The sequence below is a fragment of the Ictalurus punctatus genome, chromosome 5 (assembly GCF_001660625.3).
Source record: "Ictalurus punctatus breed USDA103 chromosome 5, Coco_2.0, whole genome shotgun sequence".
Lineage (NCBI taxonomy): Eukaryota > Metazoa > Chordata > Actinopteri > Siluriformes > Ictaluridae > Ictalurus > Ictalurus punctatus.
Genome location: NC_030420.2, coordinates 21,177,017 through 21,202,083, shown reverse-complemented (window position 1 = coordinate 21,202,083; position 25,067 = coordinate 21,177,017). Strand labels below are relative to the sequence as shown.

General features: G+C 38.3%; 1 protein-coding gene across 2 annotated transcripts; it reads right to left on the bottom strand.

Moving 5' to 3' along the window:
- Positions 1-1,840: 1,840 nt before the first annotated feature.
- Positions 1,841-21,133, bottom strand: samd10a (sterile alpha motif domain containing 10a). Of its 2 annotated transcripts, XM_017468867.3 has the most exons (5): positions 20,958-21,133; positions 17,269-17,450; positions 8,206-8,374; positions 4,388-4,528; positions 1,841-3,341 (listed from the first exon to the last, which is right to left on the bottom strand). In XM_017468867.3, the coding sequence occupies exons 1-5, from the start codon at positions 20,968-20,970 to the stop codon at positions 3,319-3,321; spliced, it is 528 nt and encodes a 175-aa protein (XP_017324356.1). In that variant the 5' UTR covers positions 20,971-21,133; the 3' UTR covers positions 1,841-3,318. The 2 variants fall into 2 exon arrangements, with proteins under 2 accessions (XP_017324356.1, XP_053536290.1); XM_053680315.1 differs by lacking the exons at positions 1,841-3,341; positions 4,388-4,528; positions 8,206-8,374; positions 20,958-21,133 and adding an exon at positions 10,694-15,428 and having other exon boundaries at positions 17,269-17,403.
- Between the last annotated feature and the right edge of the window lie 3,934 nt (positions 21,134-25,067).

The window sequence follows — 25,067 nt, the reverse complement described above, 5'->3', positions numbered from 1 at the left end:
AAGCTGAAAGCATCTTATATTTGCACGCTCCATAACATTTTTCTTCACTGCACAACTACTAGCAACTATTGGTATCACTTCTATACTTCCTTTCTAACATTCTTGAATGTACTGTATACAATTAGTTGTCTATATTCCTTACAACCACCAGAACCCCCAGACCTCTGGGATCCTAATTAGGCTAGATTAAATGTGACACATTCCAAAGAAATGGCCCTTTTGGCTGTTACTGAGAAACTTCATGCCTCTAGAAAATCCTCCTTGACTATCCTCAGTAGAATTCAGTGGTTTTATTTGGTACCAGTGTGTTTAACACAAGATGTTGCTCATGTTCTGAGGCATATCACCTCATCTGTGAAGTAAAGTGGAAGTAGAGCTATGGCATGGTCACGTACGGCTGCCAATAGAACTGGTTCCCTTGTATTTATTGATGATGTGACTGCTGACAAAAGCAACAGGATAAATTCTGAAGTGTATAGGACTACATTATCTTCTCAGATTCAGCCGAATGCTTCAAAGTTCTTTGGACAGTGCTTCACAGTGCTGATAGACAATGACATGAAGAACATTTTGAAAACAACACAAGAATTTTTTTAGGCAAAGAAGTGGAATGTTCTGCAATGGCCAAGTCAATCACCTGACCTGAATCCAATTGAGCAGGTATTTCACTTGCTGAAGGCAAAACTGAAGCAAAACAACTTAAGAACAAGCAAAAACTGAAGACAGCTGCAAAGCATCAGCAGGGAAGAAACCAGCATCTGGTGATGTGTGTGGGTTCCAGACATGGATGGAGGATGGGAATTCATACACTAATCACCTGTTTTGGATGTAAAATTCCTCAGCTTAATGCTATAAGTCTGCAGTTTGAGCTCATATACATTATTTAATTCCATTATAATGTGGTAGACAGCTAAAATAACAGTATATTCGACAATGTCCAAATATTTGTGGACCTGACTCCATATTCTTCATATAGGGTGCCAGAAATTGTGGATTTGAGTGTAATATACCTGGTTTGTCAAAGCTACGTAACAGTATCATTATACTGATAGGTGACAAATTAAAGCGGTGGTTGATACGCCATGGGGGCATTTTGCTATCAAGGTTTTCCACTTGTTCCCATAGAAAGAAGTCTTAATGCAAATCAGTGCAAAGTTCTTTTGACTGATCAGCTTTGTACTATGATGAAATATTTTCATCCAGAAGGGAGTGGTCTATTTCAGAATGATAATAACCATATAATGGAATGGCTTGATGAGTATAAAAATTATATTAATTATATTTTATTGATCTTTATAGTCACCAGATCTCAAGCCAACTGAACACATATGGGAGATTTTGGAGCAGTCTTTATCACCATCCTCAAAACATGAGCTGGGAATATATTTTGGAAGAGTGGTGTTGATCCCTCCAGTACATTTCCAGAGAATCTATGCCAAGGCAATTCAAAGCTGTTCTTGGAGTTGTGGTGGCTCAACATCTTGCTAAAACACTATGGTTATCCTTTAATTTATCACTGTACCCTTCCTAAGGGCTGGCTTTCATTTTAGGGATTTTTGGAGAAAGAGGTCAGTAGATGGCAGAATAAACCAACAACTGCTTCCATCATAGATAATTGGGTGACACAACACCACCATGTTTCTCACCCTTGGTGAACATATGCACAGAAATCTTGCTTCATGTGGTTTTTAAAATATCTAATTCCATTCACAACGCACTTAGTAATGAGCTGAGCCAGGTCCATCAAAATTGGGGAAACAAAAACAATGTAGAATGCATGCCGTACCAATGCTAGGCTTAAACTGTATTTGTGCAAATCAGACTTAATCCACTCTTCAAATCCCACACAGACATTTATTCATTGCAGTAAGGAAAATTATCCAAAAGCTCAATAAGTTTTGCTTATTATATTCTTTCCATAGGCTACACCATGAGAGACTGTGTTCAAAAAACAGTCTGCCTATCAGACATGTAGGCTACACATAATAATCTAAGTCATATACAAAATCATATACAAAAAGCATGAACAGAACACTCCCAAACAATCGACATGGTGAGCCAGCAGTGAGGTAGTGTTGGCACATATTACTGTAATACTTATGTATATAATGCCAGTCCAACAGTCCAATCAAATCAGTTTAACTACTATACAATAACATACACCAAAACCCACACATTGAGGGAAATTACAATAGAGCCAAATGAAACAGTTGCTAATTGTTACTAATTATTTGTGTACATTTCTTTAAGCTGAACATCATGTTGTTTATTTACATATTTTAAAAAAGACTTCAAAAGGAATGAATATGAAGAACGCAAACATAAGGTAAAAACCAGAATGTATAAGAGTGTTTGGACATGTCCCGTCAGGCCTAAGGGTGCCATGTAAGCCAGAGTGGTTTTTAAAACAAAACTATATTTTAAAAGCCATTACAAAATCAGTGAATGTTCAGTATGCAAGACAAAGTATGAAGAGAACGTCAATCTTTTATTCTGTGGAATTTCTATAATGCACTAATGTCCCCAAGTAAAGCTCAGTTTGTCATCAAAGTGACAAACAGTTTAGAAATGCCTACATTTGTGTGTACCAAAAGTGGTGGAGCAATGATTTCTTTCATTTCTTTCTTAGTATTTTTTAACCACAACATATAATTAGAGTGTTAAACAATGTGAAGTCCTGATGAGCTTGTTTTTATCACCTCATCTTTCCTTCAAGCTGTTGTACACCACCACTCCGACATTTCACAGTTAGATATAGTACCTTTGAAAGGCATGTCAAGGCTTGCTGCTTTCTTAATTTTTGTGTAATTACACTGTAGCTGATTCCATCTGTCGTGTAGTTGACATTTGTCTCTTGCAAGATTATTGCAGTGAGTTATTGTGCAGTGGAATACCACCCATATAGTCTTTGTGGAAGAAAAAAATCACCTGTTATGAAAATGAAAAATAGTTCTTCAGAAGAAAACAGTTTAAGATGACCAGCGAAACATGCATTTCCCGGCATTCCTGGTTAAAGTTCTGGAGCCATGTGCTCGCAGAGACACTACATTTTAGAGTAGGGCACTACTCTCAGAGGGGAGATTCAGGTTAGATTCTTTATTCTCCTTGTTGCCGCAGATTCGGTCTGTGCTCTTCTGGAATCTCAGATGGACAGGAAGGTTCAGCTGGTTATTCTGAAAGCTCTGACAAAGCCTCAGTAGCCTGTGGCAGTCCAAGACAGAGGTCTCTTCTTGCAGACACACACAGCCTGTGGCCCCATGCCTCGATGCCCTCCCACAGCATACAGAGTCTGGCAGAGCTGCCCACGCATGGCTGTAGCTATGACAGGTTCCCAAAAGTCCCTGCAGTCAGAGGAAGACGGAGAAGAAAGGAATGAATATATAATCCTCCCAAGCAAAGGAGATCCTGTTCATATGGAAAAACAAACACACTCTCTTTTTCTCGGAATTTTCATCACTTTCCTTACAAGTCACATTCTGTGGCTCGTTTATAAAGCCGGATACAAACAAATGTATTCGTGAATGATTCGTTCCTACACATTTACACAAGAAATTTGCTATTCATAAAAATCCTGTAATTTTGGGAAAACATTCGTATCCTTTTCATGCTCCTGAGTGTGCATAAATTTATGCATAAGAAGACTAACTAATGTAAACCACGACTTCAAATCATATATTTTGCATGCGGTACTGCACTTTTATATATGAATCATACGGTCAAGTTTAAATCTCTTGTTTATTTATGTTTACAGCATTTAGCATTTAGATTTAGAGCCTGTCATGCTTAGGAGATGTTTACAGGATGTTTAGAGACCGGTGTGATTTTTTTTCAGAGGATGAAAGCTGGCTTATAAATATGTTCCATTTGCCATGCCATCTTCTTTGAATGCTGTGCAACACTCCCAGCATGATGGCTGATGGACCTCAAGCAATTTTAAAATTGCTTGGTGTGCCTGAACCCCTGGGTAGAGTGTACAGTGTCCTCCACTGATATTGGCACCCTTGGTAAATATGAGCAAAGAAGGCTTTGTTTTTTCTTTTTTTCCTCACTTAATTCATACCTAATTCACCTTTTCTGTAATTTATCTCTAGATTTTAACATTTTTAGTTGCTTCTGCACTGATAAGTATTTTTAATGGCACAGAAGTGAGTCAAAATAATGTCTTCCTTCTCCATCATTTAATAGTCACTTCATGTTTCCAGCCATTGTCCACCTGACCTTTTATGCAGCTTTGTGGACATGACTAAATGCAAATGAGCTGTGTCGGGATCATGATTACGAAGAAAATGTTTGGTTTAGTTTGCTCAAACATTTATACACAACTTTACTTAAAGTTAATAAAAGCGGAGGCTTGTCTGTCTAAATCAGTTTCCCAGCTTCCTTTCACCTCTGCTGAGCAGCTGGAGGTTGCGTCTCTCCTCCTGGACTTGCAATTGCAGGACTTGCTGAAGAAGCTCCTGCCTGAGGGTTTCCTGTACCAGACCCATCCTCTCCAACTTCTCGCCATTCAGTCTCAACAAAGCTCTGCCTGAGAGGGAGAGAGAGAGATTGTCCTTTGAATCACACTGATTAGATTATTTAAATAATAATATTTAGTGATCAATATCTATGATTATTGCAAATGAATATCATTAGAGAATATAAAAAGACAGCTGTCCCTGAGACCCTTGGACATAAGCACCTTCATGTCTGCTGGAGACGATGTTCTTAAAAAAAAAAGATTTAGCAGCACATCATTCTGCAACTAGTTCTTCTTTTTTTTTTTTTTTTCCAAACTCAGCAGATTAAAATGCAAATTAGTATGATGCTTGGTGTAAGTGCTGATTGGATGGTGAGCAAAAGATTAAATCATGTATAGAATTGGGTCACTGGCCACACAACAGCCCTTGCATGGGCAAATACAGATGAGCTGACAAGACACACACACACTCACACTCACACACACACACACACACACACACACACACACACACACCGGAAAGGGAGCTCAGGCCTGAAGGTCATCTGTGACTCTGCAGAGTTGCTGTATGACTGGAAGGTTGTTTTCCTCCCTGCTGTTTCCCAAAAGAATGCCAAAACACTAACAGACTGCCAGACGTGTTATGTTTTAATTACTATGCTCATAATTTTACCTTCCCTTTTTTCACCCATTTTTGTCTTTTGTATTTCAGCAACTGTTACATTTCATGTCATAAAAGCTACTTTGTTGTAGAAGCTGTTTGGATTCATCAAACACTGAAGTTTTAGAGTAATTTCCTTTTAATTAGCCAAGAATCTTAAGGGATACTAAACCTGAAATCAGAAGTCTCAAGTAATCTGGTTTCCAAATTACTCTTAAATCATAGAAGCATCTCCCCTCCTCATTAGGATCCCTCAAGCAGTCACAGGTGGGGGAGTTTCTGAATGTAATTATAGCATCCTGCTAAAGCTGCTCCCTGAGAGGTAACCAAGCCTGAAGTAATTTTCATGGCCCGGAAGCCTACTGAGTCTGCTGGTTTTCTAAACCCTTTAGTGCACAGCTCTGAATGGCCAACCGCTCTGTTGCCTTTCTTTTCCTTCTTGTTTTCTCCCCAGATGACAGGCAAAGCCTCTCTCAATATCTCGGTCACTCTCACTGTCTCTCACTCTCCTTTTGTCACTTGCATAACATCTGAGCCCCAGATGCTTTATGTTCAATTAGAGAGAGGACAGGAACAGTGAGCCAGATGGGGCTCTCTGGAGAAGGAGAGGGTAGGAACAGAGAAAAATTACATTTACATTTACAGCATTTGACACATGCCCTTATCCGGAGCGGCTTACATTAGTGTTTTGTAGTTTCTAATATAAAACATATCCCCATTCTGGTACGAAAAGGGCTTGTCCGAGAGTACAATAAAACTCAATTTGAAGGCTTACTATGGGAGTGGGCACAGCAGAAATAGAGGTCTAAGCACAATGTAGATGGACAAAGGGATTCACAAGAGCATATACAGTATGTACACATGTTCTCACATAAACACAAACATTGTGGTAATTACACAGTCAGTTACATGGGAAGTACACATATACCAAAATATGCTTTCTACTTTCTTCAAACAGAGATTCACATACACATTTATATACACACTCAACTTCAGACTCTATTTTGTGCAGGTAATATTAGATGTGACAGAATGTTCTCATTAAAATAAACTAATGAATCAGGGCTTCTGTGCCTTCTTAAACTCTGCTGTAATGACCTCAGACCACAAAGTCACTGGGGTTAGCAGACACTTTGGATTCATTGATATGCATTGTTGCCCTCTCTAAAGGGCAGGGCTGGCATTAATCATACATCAGGGGGAAAAAACTACTTGACTTCAACAACACTATGCCTACACCCTATGCATGCACTTCTGGTATCTAGAACCTTCAGAGATCAGGTATTGGGCTGATATCAGCAGAAATATAAGATATCAGATGGAAAAAGAACTCATTCATTCAGTTCTATAACAAGCTATCATAGCAGTAACTTTCATGTTAAATGCCTGTATAGCTTTATTTTCTACTGCTAAGGGTTTTTTTTTTTTTTAAATTGGACAATGTGTTGCACATTGATTTGAATAAATTTGTCATGAATAAGTACTAAATTGGAACTGTCTAATTTTGCAAATATTTGCACAATATTTGCTTTGTTTCTATTTGTCTGAATTGAGTGATGGCTATGTACAGCATCTCTTCCTGTATGGTAGTGTTTGTACAGTTTGAGTATGGTCCTTTTAGATGGCCAGTTCAATTAAGTCACAAATTTATTATTTTATTTTTTTTTACTTTCTCCCTAGTTTAATCTTGGCAAGTTCCCACCCACCAGCACTAGTTAGGTCTCCCCTATCATATGACAGCTAGTACCCAGGGAAGGTGGAGAGTGTCATTGGTAGAGGAGAGAGAGTATGCCATCCCTCCCACTCAGAAAGCACTGCCAATTTTGGTCTTTCGGTCTCCCAGCCATAGAAGGCTATGATCTCCGGATGACAGAGTGAACACGTTTCTGTTGCACCACTCAGGAGATAAAAATTTTAAATCTCAAATTTTAAACAGATATTAGAATCAGCTGATACTCAAGATTTCATCATCGGTATTGTAAAGGTATCATGTGGTATCGTGCCATCTTTAGTTATATCTGAATGATCAAATAAATGCCACTTTTAAGTATCCAACCTGCAATGAGAGCACAGGACAGCGCGTTTACCATTCAGTACGTTCATAGATTGGATGGAAAGAATACTACAGTTCTGGTACAGCACCTGTTCTGAATACAATAGCACAGTATTTTAAAGAGCTTGTACACCTGCGCAGTTGTAATTCAAAATTAAACCATTGCTAAATTTCATCTGACTGAGCAGCGTAGGAGGGTGGGGCTTATTGAGATTCCAAGGTCCTAGAAAAGTAGTCAAGCCAGAATTCACTGACCTTTAGTTCAGAGGCCGAACCCTTCGGTCACACTGCATAAAATACTGTAGCCGTGTAAGAACCTGGCAGTGATTATTTTAAGCAAGCATATGATTGTTATATAAAACCTCCTTTTTATTGATACTTTTACCTTGTGTTACAGGAATTGAACAATAGTATGAATTTGAGTATAATAGTTGTATAACTTCAAAATAATGAAATCAAAAAAGCATTTAATACTATTTAAGCTTTAGTGTTCCTTCATTATTTTAATTCTCCTGCCATTTGTTTTGGATTATTGCAAATCTCTGGCAGTTTTAGCTTTCTTTTTTAAAAAAAAACTGTTTGAGTTTTTGACTATTTGGTACTGTCTTGGTTTCTATATTTCTTTTTACACTTTTCTCCATGGTGAAATATATTGCAGGTCTTTTATGACTCATTGAGTATTACATGTTAGAATATTTCCTGCCTTTAACACAATGAGTGTGTTGACTGCCTTTAAAATCATTAGACAGCACAATGGGGCTCATTCTAGTAAATCAACAAGTTTCTTTGCTATTTAGTTTTGCAATTCAAATACCGTTAAATGCATGTGCAATTCTTTTTTATAGACAAAAACATATAAAGTTACATTTTCCATTTTTTCAAGCAGGTGTAATGCAAGCTAGCAATCAGCTGCAACAATTAAGTCTGTATTATACAAAACAAAAACCTTCACATTTAATTTTAATTTAGAAAAATGACCCAGTGCATTAAATTGTCTCTGGTAGCAGTGACCTCAAAGTCTAGAGAATGTACCTGTAATGGCATGGTGGGAAAAAGCCTCCACGTAGGTCAGGTAGTTGTGAGGACAGTGTTTCTTTAACCACCGACACACATCCTGTTGGGACCATAGAACCACTGGCCTAGACAGACTTGGCAGGGTGGGACTAGTGTGGTAAACAGAGTATGCATCCCCTGTGTGAAGCTAGGAGAGAAAACAGAAATAAAAGGGAGAGGGAGAGAGAGACAGAGGGAGAACAAAACAATTCCAATGAAATGGCCGAATACATTCCAAGTGATAGCTTCATGTCATACCTCATTGTCAAAGCTTGTTAGGAATGCATTTCATCGTTACCATAACAAGTGCCAAACACACAAGCACACCCAGCTTCTTTCTTGTATATAAGAAAGCAATATCCCATGACGGTGATGACATTCAAACTGCTGCAGAGAGCTCTGGAAAATAAATCTTTTTTCCCCATAATAGCAGTGTTCCGCTCTATGTGCTGCCAGTAATTAAGATGGATTATTTCATCTCAGATTGTCGTCATTTTGGCCAACACACTGACAGATCCATGATGCAATAAACAGACCTCATTAAACTAAGGCCATCTAAAAGCTATTTAGTAACCTCTAGCACAGTGCCAACACAAATGTTGTTGCAGGTGTCCCAAAAAACAAGTAGAAAAGCAGTATGATGCATCATTGTGATGAAAATAGTTCCAGAAAATCTTTGGATGATCTGAGAATTTAGACAGGCTATATGAAGACACTGTTTACAAACCTTCCATTCACCTTTTAAGTGTAATCAAGGTATTAACACAATGGCATTTATTGTTATTATTATTATTATGCATTTTTCAAAGCCAAGCACTGTGAATACAATATGCTTAATTTGTTGTATCATTCACTCCCACAAAGTCCTTTTCATTATTCACAGCAATTTTGTGCCTTTTCTTCTATTTGTTTGCTTTAATGACCCATTAACTGCCATCTGTGTAGGTTTTTTATTCTGGCCCACTCCCATTTATCTGCAATTTTCTTTCTCCTTCACAGTTTTTGCCCTCACACTCGCTCCCTCCCTTACCGACAGCCATTTTAACTGCAGTGTTCTCTCCAGTGGCCTTAGGGAGATCTTTCGTGTGTAACAGCAGACACACGTGCACACACAAAGCTGAATCAATCAGAGAACAGTCCTCCCTATTTGAACTGCTTGGATACACAGGTCCTTTCACATCCTACTCATTCTCCCTGACATGGCTGGGACCGTAAGGGACTTTCCCTCTAGAAACCAATAATACATATAAATACCACCAAAAACAATAATTAAACACTAAAATATCAAGAATATTGGGCTTATTGGTCACTGAACATTTATCTGAGGTGCGGATGCCAATCAATGGGCCTCTTTTCTATTTGTCTGCTATTGATAACTTTTCCCTAACATGACAATGATTGTGTACACACCATGGCTGTGTAAACAACTTTCATGTCCTGGCTATTAGTTTTTTATTCATTGTTTTCTATTGAGTATGTTTGACCAACAAACAGAAACCTACTCCTGTCTCTCACCTGTCAATCACGGTGACACTGGTAGCTAACATATGATAGGCCAGAACTGGCTGGTGGGTGGAAAATGGCCAACACCAAATTAGGTGAAGAAAATGGGGGACCGATTTTTGTTTTTAAGTCATTTCATAGTTAAAAAGTATATTTTATGGGTGACAGAACACCACATCTCATAGACGTTGGCCAATGATTGCTGCCTTTATGTTGAGAGTGCATTTCCCTTATTCTGCATTAAAATGTACCTAACCAGCTAATTATCTCATCATACATTATGTTAGCCACTGCATTTTAGCCTAGTCAACATGGTTCTCAGCAACAAAAACATAGGATTGGGCAAACACGTTAGAGCTTTTACATTTGCGGTGGGCTAGTTAATGAATTTATGATTTATCCACCCCCAAATAGACAAGGGTGTCTCTGAAGGGTAATTATAGAATGCAGTAATGAGATGGAATCTGGCTTTCATGGTTCTCAACCTGCTATGTTCTTGTAGACAGATCGCCACACCACCATTAGCATTAAATCCTCATTACGGTCTGACTTTTTCTTTCTTGCCTTCATATCTTCTGAAAAACGAGATACAAAAATTCCGCAACAGTAATGGATGGCTATTTCCGTTAGGAGGTCATATAAGTACAAAGTATACACACAGTCCACACTCCCTGATCTCTTTGGATCTGTCTTTTGATAAACAAATTCACATTTGATTCACATTGAGGCAAAAAATAGATGAAAATTACACTAGATCTCTGGAGTTTGGACTCTGAAAGAGATATATTAATATGGTAGATTAATTATACAGGACCTTTGATCATTGGTTCACCAACAAAAAAAAGGGCAAGTACCCGCAGCTCTGGCGGGGGGGATGGGGGGGGGGGGGGGTTGGAGTGATGAACTAACATTACTACTACTATTAATATTAATATTAATAATAATAATAATAATAATAATTTGTTCACATTTTACTCCTGGATAAACAAACTTTTGCCAAGTTTGAAAATAGATACTTATACCAAAAGTCTGATGATTCTTCTAAAAAAAAGGGGGGGGGGGGTTAACAATAAGTTATTGTTGTTACAGTGAGGGGAAAAAAGTATTTGATCCCCTGCTGATTTTGTACGTTTGCCCACTGACAAAGAAATGATCAGTCTATAATTTTAATGGTAGATTTATTTGAACATTGAGAGACAGAATAACAACAAGAAAATCCAGAAAAACGCATGTCAAAAATGTTAGAAATTGATTTGCATTTTAATGAGGGAAATATGTATTTGACCCCTCTGCAAAACATGACTTAGTACTTGGTGGCAAAACCCTTGTTGGCAATCACTGAGGTCAGACGTTTCTTGTAGTTGGCCACCAGGTTTGCACACATCTCAGGAGGGATTTTGTCCCACTCCTCTTTGCAGATCTTCTCCAAGTCATTAAGGTTTTGAGGCTGACGTTTGGCAACTCGAACCTTCAGCTCTCTCCACAGATTTTCTATGGGATTAAGGTCTGGAGACTGGCTAGGCCACTCCAGGACCTTAATGTGCTTCTTCTAGAGCCACTCCTTTGTTGCCTTGGCCGTGTGTTTTGGGTCATTGTCATGCTGGAATACCCATCCACGACCCATTTTCAATGCCCTGGCTGAGGGAAGGAGGTTCTCACTCAAGATTTGACGGTACATGGCCCCGTCCATCGTCCCTTTGATGCGGTGAAGTTTTCCTGTTCCCTTAGCAGAAAAACACCCCCAAAGCATAATGTTTCCACCTCCATGTTTGACGGTGGGGATGGTGTTCTTGGGGTCATAGGCAGCATTCCTCCTCCTCCAAACACGGCGAGTTGAGTTGATGTCAAAGAGCTCCATTTTGGTCTCATCTGACCACAACACTTTCACCCAGTTGTCCTGTGAATCATTCAGATGTTCATTGACAAACTTTAGACGGGCATGTATATGTGCTTTCTTGAGCAGGGGGACCTTGCGGGCGCTGCAGGATTTCAGTCCTTCACGGCGTAGTGTGTTACCAATTGTTTTCTTGGTGACTATGGTCCCAGCTGCCTTGAGATCATTGACAAGATCCTCCCGTGTAGTTCTGGGCTGATTCCTCACTGTTCTCATGATCGTTGCAACTCCACGAGGTGAGATCTTGCATGGAGCCCCAGGCCGAGGGAGATTGACAGTTCTTTTGCGTTTCTTCCATTTGCGAATAATCGCACCAACTGTTGTCACCTTCTCTCCAAGCTGCTTGGCAATGGCATTGTAGCCCATTCCAGACTTGTGTAGGTCTACAATCTTGTCCCTGACATCCTTGGAGAGCTCTTTGGTCTTGGACATGGTGGAGAGTTTGGAATCTGACTGATTGATTGCTTCTGTGGACAGGTGTCTTTTATACAGGTAACAAGCTGAGATTAGGAGCACTCCCTTTAAGAGTGTGCTCCTAATCTCAGCTCGTTACCTGTATAAAAGACACCTGGGAGCCAGAAATCTTTCTGATTGAGAGGGGGTCAAATACTTATTTCCCTCATTAAAATGCAAATCAATTTATAACATTTTTGACATGCGTTTTTCTGGATTTTCTTGTTGTTACTCTGTCTCTCACTGTTCAAATAAATCTACCATTGAAATTATAGACTGATCATTTCTTTGTCAGTGGGCAAACGTACAAAATCAGCAGGGGATCAAATAATTCTTTCCCTCACTGTAATAATAATTATATTCCTTCTTCTTCTTGTTATTGCTCTAAGCTATATCTACCACAGCATACAAAGACATCCAATACAACTATGTGCTTCCGACTTTATGGCAACCGATTGGGGAAGAACCACATGGATTTGATGGTCATGTGTCCACAAACATTTGGCCATATAGTTTCAAGGTCATGTTAGACTGCTTTTAACCTGACAGCCTAACTGTCATCATGCTTTCTAACAAAAACCCTAGATGTCACATTAAGGTCATAATACATTTTTAAGAACATCTTGCTCAGAGTTGAAGGTGTCTACTGAAAAAGCTTTCTTTTACACCAAAAATATTTCTCTAAAAATATAAATTCTACTTTAATTATAGACATCCATTGTCTGTTACATTATTGAATAACACTTTTCTGAACAATATTTGTATACTGGGGTTTAAAAGTATGAGACCACTAATGAAAATGCTTCAATTTTGCATAATTTTCTAATTATATTCATTATATTTTCATTACCCCACCATGGCCCTGTGTGTGCGGAGTGAGCATGTTCTCCCCGTGCTGCGGGGGTTTCCTCCGGGGACTCCGGTTTCCTCCCCCAGTCCAAAGACATGCATGGTAGGTTGATTGGCGTGTCTAAAGTGTCCGTAGTGTATGACTGGGTGTGTGAATGTGTGTGTGATTGTGCCCTGCAATGGATTGGCACCCTGTCCAGGGTGTACCCCGCCTTGTGCCTGAGGCTCCCTGGGATAGGCTCCAGGTTCCCCGTGACCCTGAAGGAAGGATAAGCGGTATAGGAGATGGATGGAGGGATGGATGGATGGATATTTTCATTAAAAAATTATATCCTTGACAACAACTTGTGTAAAATATCTTTTAGATATTTACATGAATTTCAGAGTTTGTCCCCATTTTTGCTTTAATGACAGTGTGCACTCAAGCTGGCATGGACTCCACAAGTATATGCAAAAACCATATGATACATCCATCTTCGATAAAATCCATCAGAGTGTCATCTGAACACAGGCTTCAATAGAAAAGATTAGGCATGAGGAAAATCCAACCTTTTCCAAAAAGCAGTTAACATATTCAATATAACTAATTTGCTTACATTTAATTAAATAGAAAGCTAAATATAGTGCAGAATCTTGATACTAAATATTCAAGATATTGAACATTTACTTTCTTTGTTTTACATAAAATATTTTTTACACAAAATTCTTTGTGTAAATAATATTCTTAAACCTTCAGTTTGTTTCCAAATTTCAAAAAAAATCTCAGATTTTCAATGTGGTCTCAGACATTTGGACCCTGTAGACGTCTTTTAAAACTAGGTTACATATATCATTTATCACAAGCCTTTTCTGTAGTGTAAATGTCTAGCATTGATTGCTAAATCTTGATAATTCTATATATAGTGAAATGGTTAAATCATGTAATGTAAGAAATGGGATGGAGGGAGAACGGTATGGAAGCTTGTTCGCAGACATTTCAGATCTGGGAGAAGAAAAGGAGACAGCAGGCCTTGTAGTCTCAGTCTCAGTCTCTCTCTCTCTCTCTCTCGCTCGCACTCTCTCTCTCTCTCTTCAATTCACTTCAACAAGCTTTATTGGCATGGCCATATACGTGTAAGTATTACCAAAGCATTAACGGCATGAAGAACTGTTATTAATGTGTTATATGTTAAATTATGTGTTTTTATTTTGTGTTTTTATTGTGCTGTGCCCTTGAGCCACTGTAGAGCCCAAATTTCCATTTTGTGGTTCAATATAGTCCTTCCATCCATCTTCAAGACTTAGGTCTAAATATTATATGAAGACTTACGTATATAAGACTACATATAGTTAAATTCATTACATTATTATTATTATTACTATTATTATTATTAGTAGTAGTAGTAACTGCAAAACCAAACACTGTTGTTTAATGGTACAATTTCAGCATTCCATACAAATACACTAGTGCAAGGTTTTTCCCTTACACAATGTGAAATGTGCAATCTTTTCTATCTTGGGCAGGTGTGCATTTCCTCACAAGCATGACTGATTTTTCCCATTAGAGTGTTTATACAACTCCAATTCCAAAAAAGTTGGGACGCTGTGTAAAATGTAAATAAAAACAGAATGCAATGATTTGCAAATCTCACAAACCCATATGTTATTCCCAATAGAACATAGAAAACATATCAAATATTTAAAGTGAATAAATCTACCACTTTAAGGAAAAATAAGGTAATTTTGAATTTGATGGCCGCAACACATCTAAAAAAAAAGTTGGGACAGGGACAACAAAAGGCTGGAAAAGTAAGTGTTACTAAAAAGTGGTGTAATAGATTCAAAAAGTGCTTCAACAAAATATTAATTTAGGGGTGTGCACACTTATTCAACCAGGTTATTGTAAGTTTTTTTTTATCCAAAAAAAAAGAAGTTTCTGATTGTTTTTCCACTTTATTTGCGCAATCTTCAATTGCACATTAAAATGTGAGAAAAGATCTGACATGATTCTTTTAGTTCACAACAACCTGCTATTTTAACAGTGGTGTGTAAACTTTTTATATCCGTTGTAGTTATGTAGTTCTGGGTATTTAAGGGGTTAAATCAGGTTACTTGCCACTAATAATCACTCAAGAATAATGTCAACTAAGACCATTTTGATTTATTAGCAATATTAGTTTAGTTGGAACAGTTAATTAGCCCAAACATAGAAGAAAAACTATAAAGAAGGTAAGCCTGTGCTATTGACGGAATCTGGACGTTACCTCTGGGGGCATGGAAGGGGGCGCAGGAGGTTGCTTTGTCAACATTAAAATGTAAAGGCTCAGCTAGTGTTCAGCACAAATACTAATCTTCACATATCTGCCTGCAGTGTTCAATCATCCATTACCAGTGTTCAGGAGCTAAGAGACTTTACAGTCTATTTAAAGCCATTCTGGAACAAGAGTCTTTGCTTTGCTCTGCCTCCCGGCTCAACTGCATCTTTCCCATTTTCTGCAAATAAAGTCTTGATTTGGATGGATGGCTGAATAGAGAGCAAAGCGGGGGGATGGGTAAGAGAGGAAGAAATGGAAATAAAAAGACAGAGAGAAACAAAGAGAGTGAATAGCTATATTTCCTCTTTTGTTTTACCCCTTTTACCTGTGTATTATTCATAGCCACGTCTTTTTTGAGTGCATGTCAGAAAACATGAGGAAATGCATGAAAGATATCTTAATCATCAAAATGCAGCGACGAACAGACGTGGAATAACACACTCTCTCTGGTAGCACAGTTTAATTGGTAATGTGTGGACTAGAGCCATAAAGCGAATGCCTGTTTAAAGACATGAAGCAATAGTATGAAAGTCTTACAGTGGTAACAGACAGGGTGCTTAGAAATGATCAGTGATTGCTCACAGCTGTAAGGTCTCCATTATCGCTGTCAAACAATCATACTGTTTCTGCTGCACTTCTTTTTTTGATGAAGCAGAAGGATGTAGTTGAAAGATGCATTGTATCTAAGCCACTATATTCTCAAAGACTATTCATAACTCTACCAAATAGCAGTATGATTTTTGCAGTATCATGCCTGAGGATTATGAACCCATATTTTTCCCAGAGCATAAAGCTATAGGCATTATGCTGCTCATATTACATAGTAGATTGTAGAGAACGTTTCTAACTCCTTCATAAACCCATATATGATGAGGTTCCTTTCATGTATTTGAGAAAACAATAACATACAACAATTTCTAGTTTCATTAGTCACATCAGATTATAGATTTCTGCACTTTGCATTGTGATGCTATGAATCTACAGTATGACTTTGAAATGGAGAAACTGCCGAATTATTGGCACCCTTTAAGAAAATGGGAAATAGCCAACAAAACAAACATACATTACACACAATTCTTTAAACCTCACTCAAACGATTTCCTATAACCGCTTATTATCACGCAAAATATATTTCATTTGCTAAAATACATTCAAGCAAGAGAAATTCTACTAGTTTTTAAATTGCTGTCAGTTCACATCCATACACATTTTAAAACAATATGCTGGTGCATCATTAATGTTTTTTGGATGTTTGATAAAATGTAAGGTTTAGTGTATGATTTTAAACAACATAATGAACTGTCCCAATAATTCTAAAGTTAACTGTAATGTTAGCAATTTACTAAAGCAGTGACTTTCCCCAAACTTCCTAAGCACATACATGCAGCTATTCCAAAGGAATGCACAGCTTTTAGGTTTGAGAGAAAAATGTTTTAGGTATTTTTTGCGTTCACTGAAACATTAAAACATGACTGTTAAGTGAGGAATATGTTAACACTTAGACACTATACACAATACACTTTGAGACTCTGAAAGAGTACAGCCTATAATAAAGCATAGCAAATGATTTTGTCTAAAAAACAGAAAAAAAACCTGAAATGAAATGGGGGGAAAAAACCTCAATTAGTACTTAGCACTTAACACAAAACAGCTCCCTGAATAGATGGCACTTCGGGAAATTTCAGTGAAGATGTAAAAAAAAAAAAAAAATCTTAAGAAAGGTTTCTCCTTGTTAAATGTCTTGGCTTGTTATTGAGTTATTCTAAATTATTGCAAAACATTATTCATTAACTACCATGAATTGTCCAGTGGCTAGCAAAAGATAGTTAGTCATGTAATGGTTAGAGTTTAAGGGTTAACTCAGGCTACTTGCCAATGAATCACTAATGAATATAAATTAGCCCACGTTGCCTCTATCAGGATGTTAAGACTTTCAACAGGATGCTGATGAATTCTGCAGTTGGTCATAACTTCAGCACTTTACTAAACCTTCCCTGACTGAACTGAGACTGTACCATTAAGATGTTCATAGCAGTTTTGTGTAGTTACCTGCAAAGACTCAGTTCCTGGTTGCTGTAGAAGTTTGACAGTACGACCACCTGCTGTTTTGTTCCCACGACACTCATGCCAGGTAAGATTGCCACCGGTGCACCGGCTCAGCTGGTACTTAAAGTCCTCTGGAAGTGCCTTGTACTCCACCGCAGGACGACAGAAACTAAAGCTGGATGCAGCTATAGGACAAGAGAGAATAAGAGAGCTTGACATATTGAGAAAGTTACCTCCATCCTGGCTGTTTTGTTTCACCTTCAGGCAAAACAAAAACTTGGCAGACAGAAACCCAGACAGTGTGAATTCTCCTTTCATTTTATAGATGTTTAATACTTAATTAAAGGAGACACTATGCTTTTGCATGCAGGATATAGTAAGGCTGTAAAACTACAGTGGTTTTGTGGATTATGGGTTAGTGTAATTAATAGCATATGGATTTTCCACAACCCCAAGGGAAAACGGATATCATAAGTATCATACTAACTCACATTTACACAATCAGCAGGTTTTTTTTTTTTTTTTCCATATCTGACCTGGAAAAAAAGAAAAAACAAACACCACTCTTAAGCTAAACAAACAGAAAACTGCACCACAAAATATTTGCATGATTGATCATTCACTTCAAGGGACTGCCACAGAGTTCCTTGGATCTAAATGATGCACTGTTTCTGTGTACTGCTGTGTGCAACTACTGTTCTTGTTTCCTCACATCCACCTACAGACACTGAAAGGCGAAGTGATTTACAGCACTGGACAAAGACTCTCTCTCAAGTTGACTCCTGTGTCAGATGTTGGCCAACCCGAAACAGCATAGCTTATGTCAGCTGCCAGATATGATATTAGTCTTGCATCCAGAGCTTCACTGGCCCTCTGATCACTGGTATGTGAGTGTGTGCACACAGCCTGGCTTGCTCGCCATGCATATTCCAGCACCAGCGCTGGCATTAATGATTCAAGAGGCAGTCTGAATATGTTTTCCCAGTGAAGGGCGAGTGGCCAGTGTGTTTACAGGCAAGTGTTCAGACAGTGTGCACAGGCTCATTAAAATCTCACTCCTCTAATTGACAATGTTGTCATAGCTGAACCGAGGACAACCAGTCAACCGTGATAATGTTAAGGGGTTTGTGCGTGTGTGTGTTACAGAAGGTGTGGAACTGGATGAGATGAAATCTTGCTTGTCTCTCATGCCCTTGTCACCCACCCCCATCTCCTCCAGACCCACAGACCTACAAAGGCAGTTCTCATCAAGTCTGTTCATCTGACCATGGTCTATGTGAAGTAAACACAATCCGCTTCGCTTCGGGGATAGAGTCACACACTAACAAAGTGGCTTTCATTACAGAGCTTCTGAAGTAGGTATGGGAGGAATGGGATTTGTGGGGGAATGTGGGGAGTTTGGGATAAGGAAGTTAGATAAATTCATGGATTATTATGCTGCATATATGCATTGTAGATCCAGTCTCTCTTTTATAGACCCCAACAACCAGCAGACATGAGCTCTACCGAAGACGCTATAAGATTTTAAAAAAATTGTTAAGATGCAAATGTCTTGCTTGGTTTAAGCTTCAAATTTACCACTGGAGAAGAAGTTGTCATTCTTCAACACTTGTGTTTACTTTGGGATTGAAATACTTCATTCAGACTTGGAAGTGTTACAAATGTTAAGCCACTGCTAAAACTCTGAAATGGTCATGCATTAAGAGAATAAATAATGCTATAAATATTCTTACTTGCATTGTTTCAGAAGGGTGATTCAAGGTGAATGAATCTCATTTATTTATTCACACTACAACTCCACTCATTAAAATACAAACTAAATGAAAGTTTAAAAAAATAAATAAAAATAAATAAATAAATAAACAAGTTAATTAATTTATTTATTAATAAATAATAATAATAATAATAATAATAATAATAATAATAACAACAATAATAATAATAATAATAATAGAAGGAGCCCAGACTTTTATTTTTATATCTGATATACTCTCTCAGGTCAACTGGTGCAAGTTCATCATGCAGTCTGTATGTATCCTGCAGGCTATGCAAACCAGTGCTGGCAATAGTGTGAGGGGCTTTGAACTTCAGAGGACGAGTGAAATGCAACATCTGTGCGGAGTAATGAGCTAGAAGGGAAAGGCTGAGACAGGTTTGCAGCCAACCCCTCCAGCACTAGTGCTTAATTACTGATGCAGACGAATGGCAGGGTGAATTTGCAAGTCACTATTAAAGCAGTGGCAAGCCTCTCGGCAGGTAAATAGATCTGCCGGTAATAGCACCAAAGATCAAAAGCTGAGTTTTCCATGTGTCTGGGTTTATATGCTTGTATATATCTCTGTGTGTGTGTGTGTGTGTGTGTTAGGTGGTAGTTGTGTGTGTGTATAGATGGATGTGTGGGAGGTAGTATTGTGCATATGCTGGTCATATTGGTGGGCGGTAAGTTTTTTGGATGTATTTGTATGAATGGGTACTTGGGTGAGTGGGTAATAGGTGATTTTTGTGGATGGGTTTTTGGGTAAGAAAAAGATAGTGTGTTTGTAATATCTAGGATAATGCTTTGTTATTCTGCACTTACTTTGTGTTGATTGCAGGATCTAGTTCCTGGTGCTCTGATTTTTATTGTAGTAGTAGTAGCAGTAGCAGTAGTAGTAGTAGTAGTAGCAGTAGTAGTTTTGTTTACACACTTGGGTCTCAAATGGTCCTTTATGTTATTGTCCAGACCAGTCTAGCACTTCTACAAACCAGCATTTGTCTCTGATACATTCTCACAGTGCTTTGTATTTGTGTTGTATTGTTTGTTGTTAGCCTATACGTCTCTTAACAAAAGCTTCTGCCAAATGGCTAAATGTAAATGAAAATGTAAATGTGTGTGTGTGTGAGTGAGAGAGAGACAGAGAGAGAGAGAGAGAGAGAGAGAGAGAGAGAGAGAGAGAGAGAGAGAGAGAGAGAGAGAGAGAGAGAATGGGTAGATAAATGATTGGTGCTTTCAGGTAGGACAAGTTCAAGCCAGGAAGAAATGACCACTGTAATAACAGACCAGTACTATGGTTTATTAGTCCTTTGTAATCTGCAAAACAATTCCTATAAGCTCTAAGTAAACCACTGTTAATGACAAGACACCATTCCTATAACCGGAACTGCACAGAATAAAGAATTCATAGAATTAAAGCAACAGAGCAAAAGCACAAACACTAACAGTGCACAAAAGGAAACAAGAAAATACACCGTTTAAGTGCTTTCTCTTTCTCAGACGGAAGTATTTATACCATTTCTTTAACAAATTCAAAGTTTCTTCGCGTGGGTGCGAAACATTTTGGATTATACTTATAAATGTATTAATACTAGGCTAATGAAAATAAAATAATAAAAAAAATAAACCCACGACAAGAACACAAGCCCCGCGCTGTTTAACATGAATAAACTCCCATGTGAAGTGGAACCTCATTTTGTCGGATTAAACGGGAAGAATATTTGAAACCCGTTCCGGTATAATTACAGTAAGCTTAACGAAGAGTTTTAGCCTCTAATAGTTTGCACATAAGATTTCTTCATTTGACAACAAACTAATGGTTAACGTGTGAAAGTTTCACACCTTATTAACATTTATATACCCTGTCTGGTCGAAAGTGCCAACCATTTGGCCCCACAAAACCATGCCCATCTCTTTACAACAAATAAAAATTATTTACCGTCGACAGCCATGCCATGGATCCGTCTGGAATTCCTCTTAGTGAAAAAGTTGTGAGATGTAATATCCCATTTTACTCTGCACGACCCGACAGTTTGGCACAGAACCGGCTCCGGTCGTTTCGCTTCGCGCTACGCGCTGAGTTCTTGGGCGAGTGAGAGGAGAAATTACACCGCGCCAATGAGAACCCTGTAGCCCCGCCCCTTTTAGCACAGGTGACAGCGACGTCAATCAACAAACGAGCCAAACACCTCTCGCGCCGCTTCCGAGAAATTCCCGAATTAGACATTAACTCTAACCATTTCACCTTGTTTACGAAAAAGAGCTTTGTTTAAAAAAAAAAAAAAAAAAAAAAGACAAAAATACCTAAGTCGCAATTTGAACATTTAAAACCTATCCTGAATAGCTGTCATTTCCTATAAATCATGGCGTATAGGAATCAAGCTATTATGTGACATGCCTCTCCCGTTTATAAAGGAATTGTCAGACAGACCTACTTTTTTATATTTAAAAAAAATAATAACATTTTTTAAAATTGTTGTTTGCTTAAATTAACTTCAAACACTGCGATTTAGACTTATCAACGTAACTACTGGCAATACAACAATTAGTTAAGCGATGCCAAAAGGTAATAACCTAAACGTACCCTGACTAGACCAAATGTAAACAAAGGTGAAAAGGGAAAATGAATAAGCATTCTATTGGGAATAAAGCACTCTTACAAGTTTACCTCCCCATAATTTCAAGTGTTAGGCTATGTACTGCAGTAGTAGGCTAGTTATTATTAAATATCTAAGAAATCTTTACACGTTTAACATTTGATTTCAATTGGCACAAAGAGATGGACTGTTCAGAATAGCTACTTACAAATAGCTATGTTTGTTTCTACTGGATCAAATTCATTCATTCATTCATTCAAAGTTGGGAACAGCTTTATCCTGGTCAGGCCTATCCTGTCCTGGGAACACTGGGCACAAGGCAGGAATACCCCTTAGATGGGGTTCTATGCATACACACACAATCACAGAGCACCATGCACACACATTCAAAACTAGGTGCAATCTAGAGTCTGAATACAGGTGGCATGGTGGTGCAGAGGGTAGTGCCACTGCCTCACAGCTCCAAGGTACTTGGTTCAGTTCTGAGCTCTGGTCTACTGTCTGTCTTTCACATTTTCCCTTGTCTGTGTGGGTTTATTCCAGGTTCTCTATGGTTTCCTCCCCCTTCCGCTCAATCTGTGCTTGCACGTGTACTGCCATGGACTTTGGTCCATGAACACTATGAATAAATCAACAAACCTATACTTGATTTGCTGGGGGGAGTTGGCAAGAAATGGAGGAAACCATCTGGATCAAATTTTACCAATTCAAATGTTAGCTAAGTAGCTAGACTTTACAGCAGCCCTACAGCATGTGCTCAATCACGGACTTCAGTAAAAGCCACTGAAATGTATGTTCCTAAATTGGGGCAACGAGTCACATCTGATTTCTGCTCCCCACTGGCCTAACAGCCAGAAGCGGATGTAAAGCATCCTTTCAACAGAGCAAAAATCTCTAATCAGTGAAATGAGCTAGATATTTAATGAACTAGTCACCAACATTTCTGGTGGCAAACCACACAAACAGAAAGGAAATGTAGCTTAAGCAAAACACACAAATAAATCCATTGCAATTCATTACAACCAAATGTTTCTATCCATAACACTCTATTGACATTAATGTGTCCAACGTCCCTATTGTCAAATTACTCCTATGCCCTTGCTTTAAATCACTGCTTAACAGGAATGGAAAATAGCATGCCAGGATCTTCAGCTTTTTTCAGTCTACAGTTCCAGTGTTACATATTTTGAAATTAAACAGAAAATCTGATATAGCTAATGTATCAGTTTTCTGTATTTTGTGACAATCCACCTCACTTGGCTAGAAATGCCAAGTGGCTCTCTATTAGACATAAGATGCATTGTACAGGACACAGAAGCCACTATATTATACCATATTAAGTACCCATACAGAGAGTGAAGAGAGTTATTTTGGATTCAGCCTGTGACTAGCCATGTCTTCTGAGAAACAGCCCCATAGACGTGTCCCACCGCAGTCTGTAATTAAATTAATTAAATCTTCAAGTGGGCTCTTGAAAAATAACACTGCAGGTGCAGAAGGGTATGGAGGAAATAAACAGCCAAACTGATTTATTGAATAGGACAACTTTATATTCTTCACAGTCACCACAGGGATTCGTCTGTATGGCAAGCTTAATAAACTGATAATATTAGTAGTCATAGCTCTTCATAATAGTATTATATAGAGTCATAATCATAATATGCTGTGTAGCTTACTACTACCACCACCACATGTACTACAACCAGTACTACTACTACTACTACTACTACTACTACTAATAATAATAATAATAATAATAATAATAATAATAATAATTAGTGGTGGTGCAGTTAGCATTGCTGCCTCACAACTTCAGGGTTCCTGGTTCAATCATGAGCTCAGGTCACTGTGAGGAGTTTCACATGTTCTCCCTGTGTCCTTGTGGGTTTTTCTTTGGATTCTCTGGATGCCTCACACCTCCCAAAAACATACTGGTAAGTAAATTGTTGACTCTAAATTGCCCCTAGGTGTGAATGTATGTGTGTGCGGTGCTTGCAATGGTTTTCCCAGGGTAGGCTCCAGGTTCACTGCAATAACAACCCGCACTTTCTCAAGATGAATGAATAATAATAGTATTAGTAATAGTATTAGTAGTAACAGTCTCAGCTTATTTTTCAGTTATTCATGTTAAATCGTATTATTCAGTAACTACGAAGAAACCCACAGGAAAAAGTATGAGAGTAAGATATCTGGCCCCAACAACAGGTTCCTTTTATTCTATGGAATAATTATTAGGGCAAAAATATTCACACATGTAAAAATAAGGTTTGTGCACTGCAACACTTATTAATGTGTTCTGTATACTGAACACATAGCATTGTATATTGCAACATATTATGAATACATAGCATTGTGTCATTGAAAAGGGACTCGCTCAATGCATTTTACTTTGCTTTTGAAACTTTTTACTGTGAGCTTTAGTCATTTTGCTAATTCCCACCTTCTAGCTTTTCTTCCTCTATCAGACAACACCTACCATCCGGGAAGGCTTAAGGAGTAACAGGCTTCTTCTTACACATTTATTTGTACCACTGCCCTAGCAACATCACAAAATAGCTGAACACAATAGGAGGAAAGCTCACAGGCATGTAGTGAACAATAGGACAGTGTCTCTGTCACCTTAGTGGTTCGCACGTTCGCCTCACACCTCCAGGGTCGGGGGTTCGATTCCCACCGTGGCCCTGTGTGTGCGGAGTTTGCATGTTTTTGCATGTTCTCCCCGTGCTGCGGGGGTTTCCTCCGAGTACTCCGGTTTCTTCCCCCAGTCCAAAGACATGCATGGTAGGCTGATTGGCATGTCCAAAGTATCCGTAGTGTGTGATTGTGCCCTGCGATGGATTGGCACCCTGTCCAGGGTGTACCCTGCCTTGTGTCCGATGCTCCCTGGGATAGGCTCCAGGTTCCCCGTGACCCTGAAATGGATAAGCGGTATAAAAGATGGAGGGATGGATGTCTCCATAGACATCTGTAAGAAAAAAAGCAGCATCTACAATCATGATATCATACTATGTGGCCTCTTTCCAGTTTGTTTCTTGTCTGCAAAAAATGTGCACTGACAACACGCAATACTAAAATTTGATGTACCAAGCAACACAAACATATCTGATTCCAATAGCATCTAAAAACACATATACATGGCTATGTGGATTGCCAGATAATTTCAACACATCCTATTAACATTAACAGCAAACATTCTTTCACAATATTTCTAATAAATGACCAGCTTATTAGCCAGTGAACTAACATTATTTACCAAACATTACAGGGAGCTAGTTACCTCTTCATTTACTTAAAGAGATTTACACATTTGCAAAACATTTTTAAATGCTTTTTTAATTTTTTATTTGCTTAACTATTTTATTCTTCTATACTTGTGAGACACAATATTGCATACGGAGAGATATTACTAAGTATCTGAATTGTTTTTACTGTTCAGTCATATTTTACATGTG

What these genes read in the sequence shown, in the direction of transcription:
- samd10a (XM_053680315.1), bottom strand. Translation starts at nt 12,055, where the DNA reads ATGTCCAAGACCAAAGAGCTCTCCAAGGATGTCAGGGACAAGATTGTA.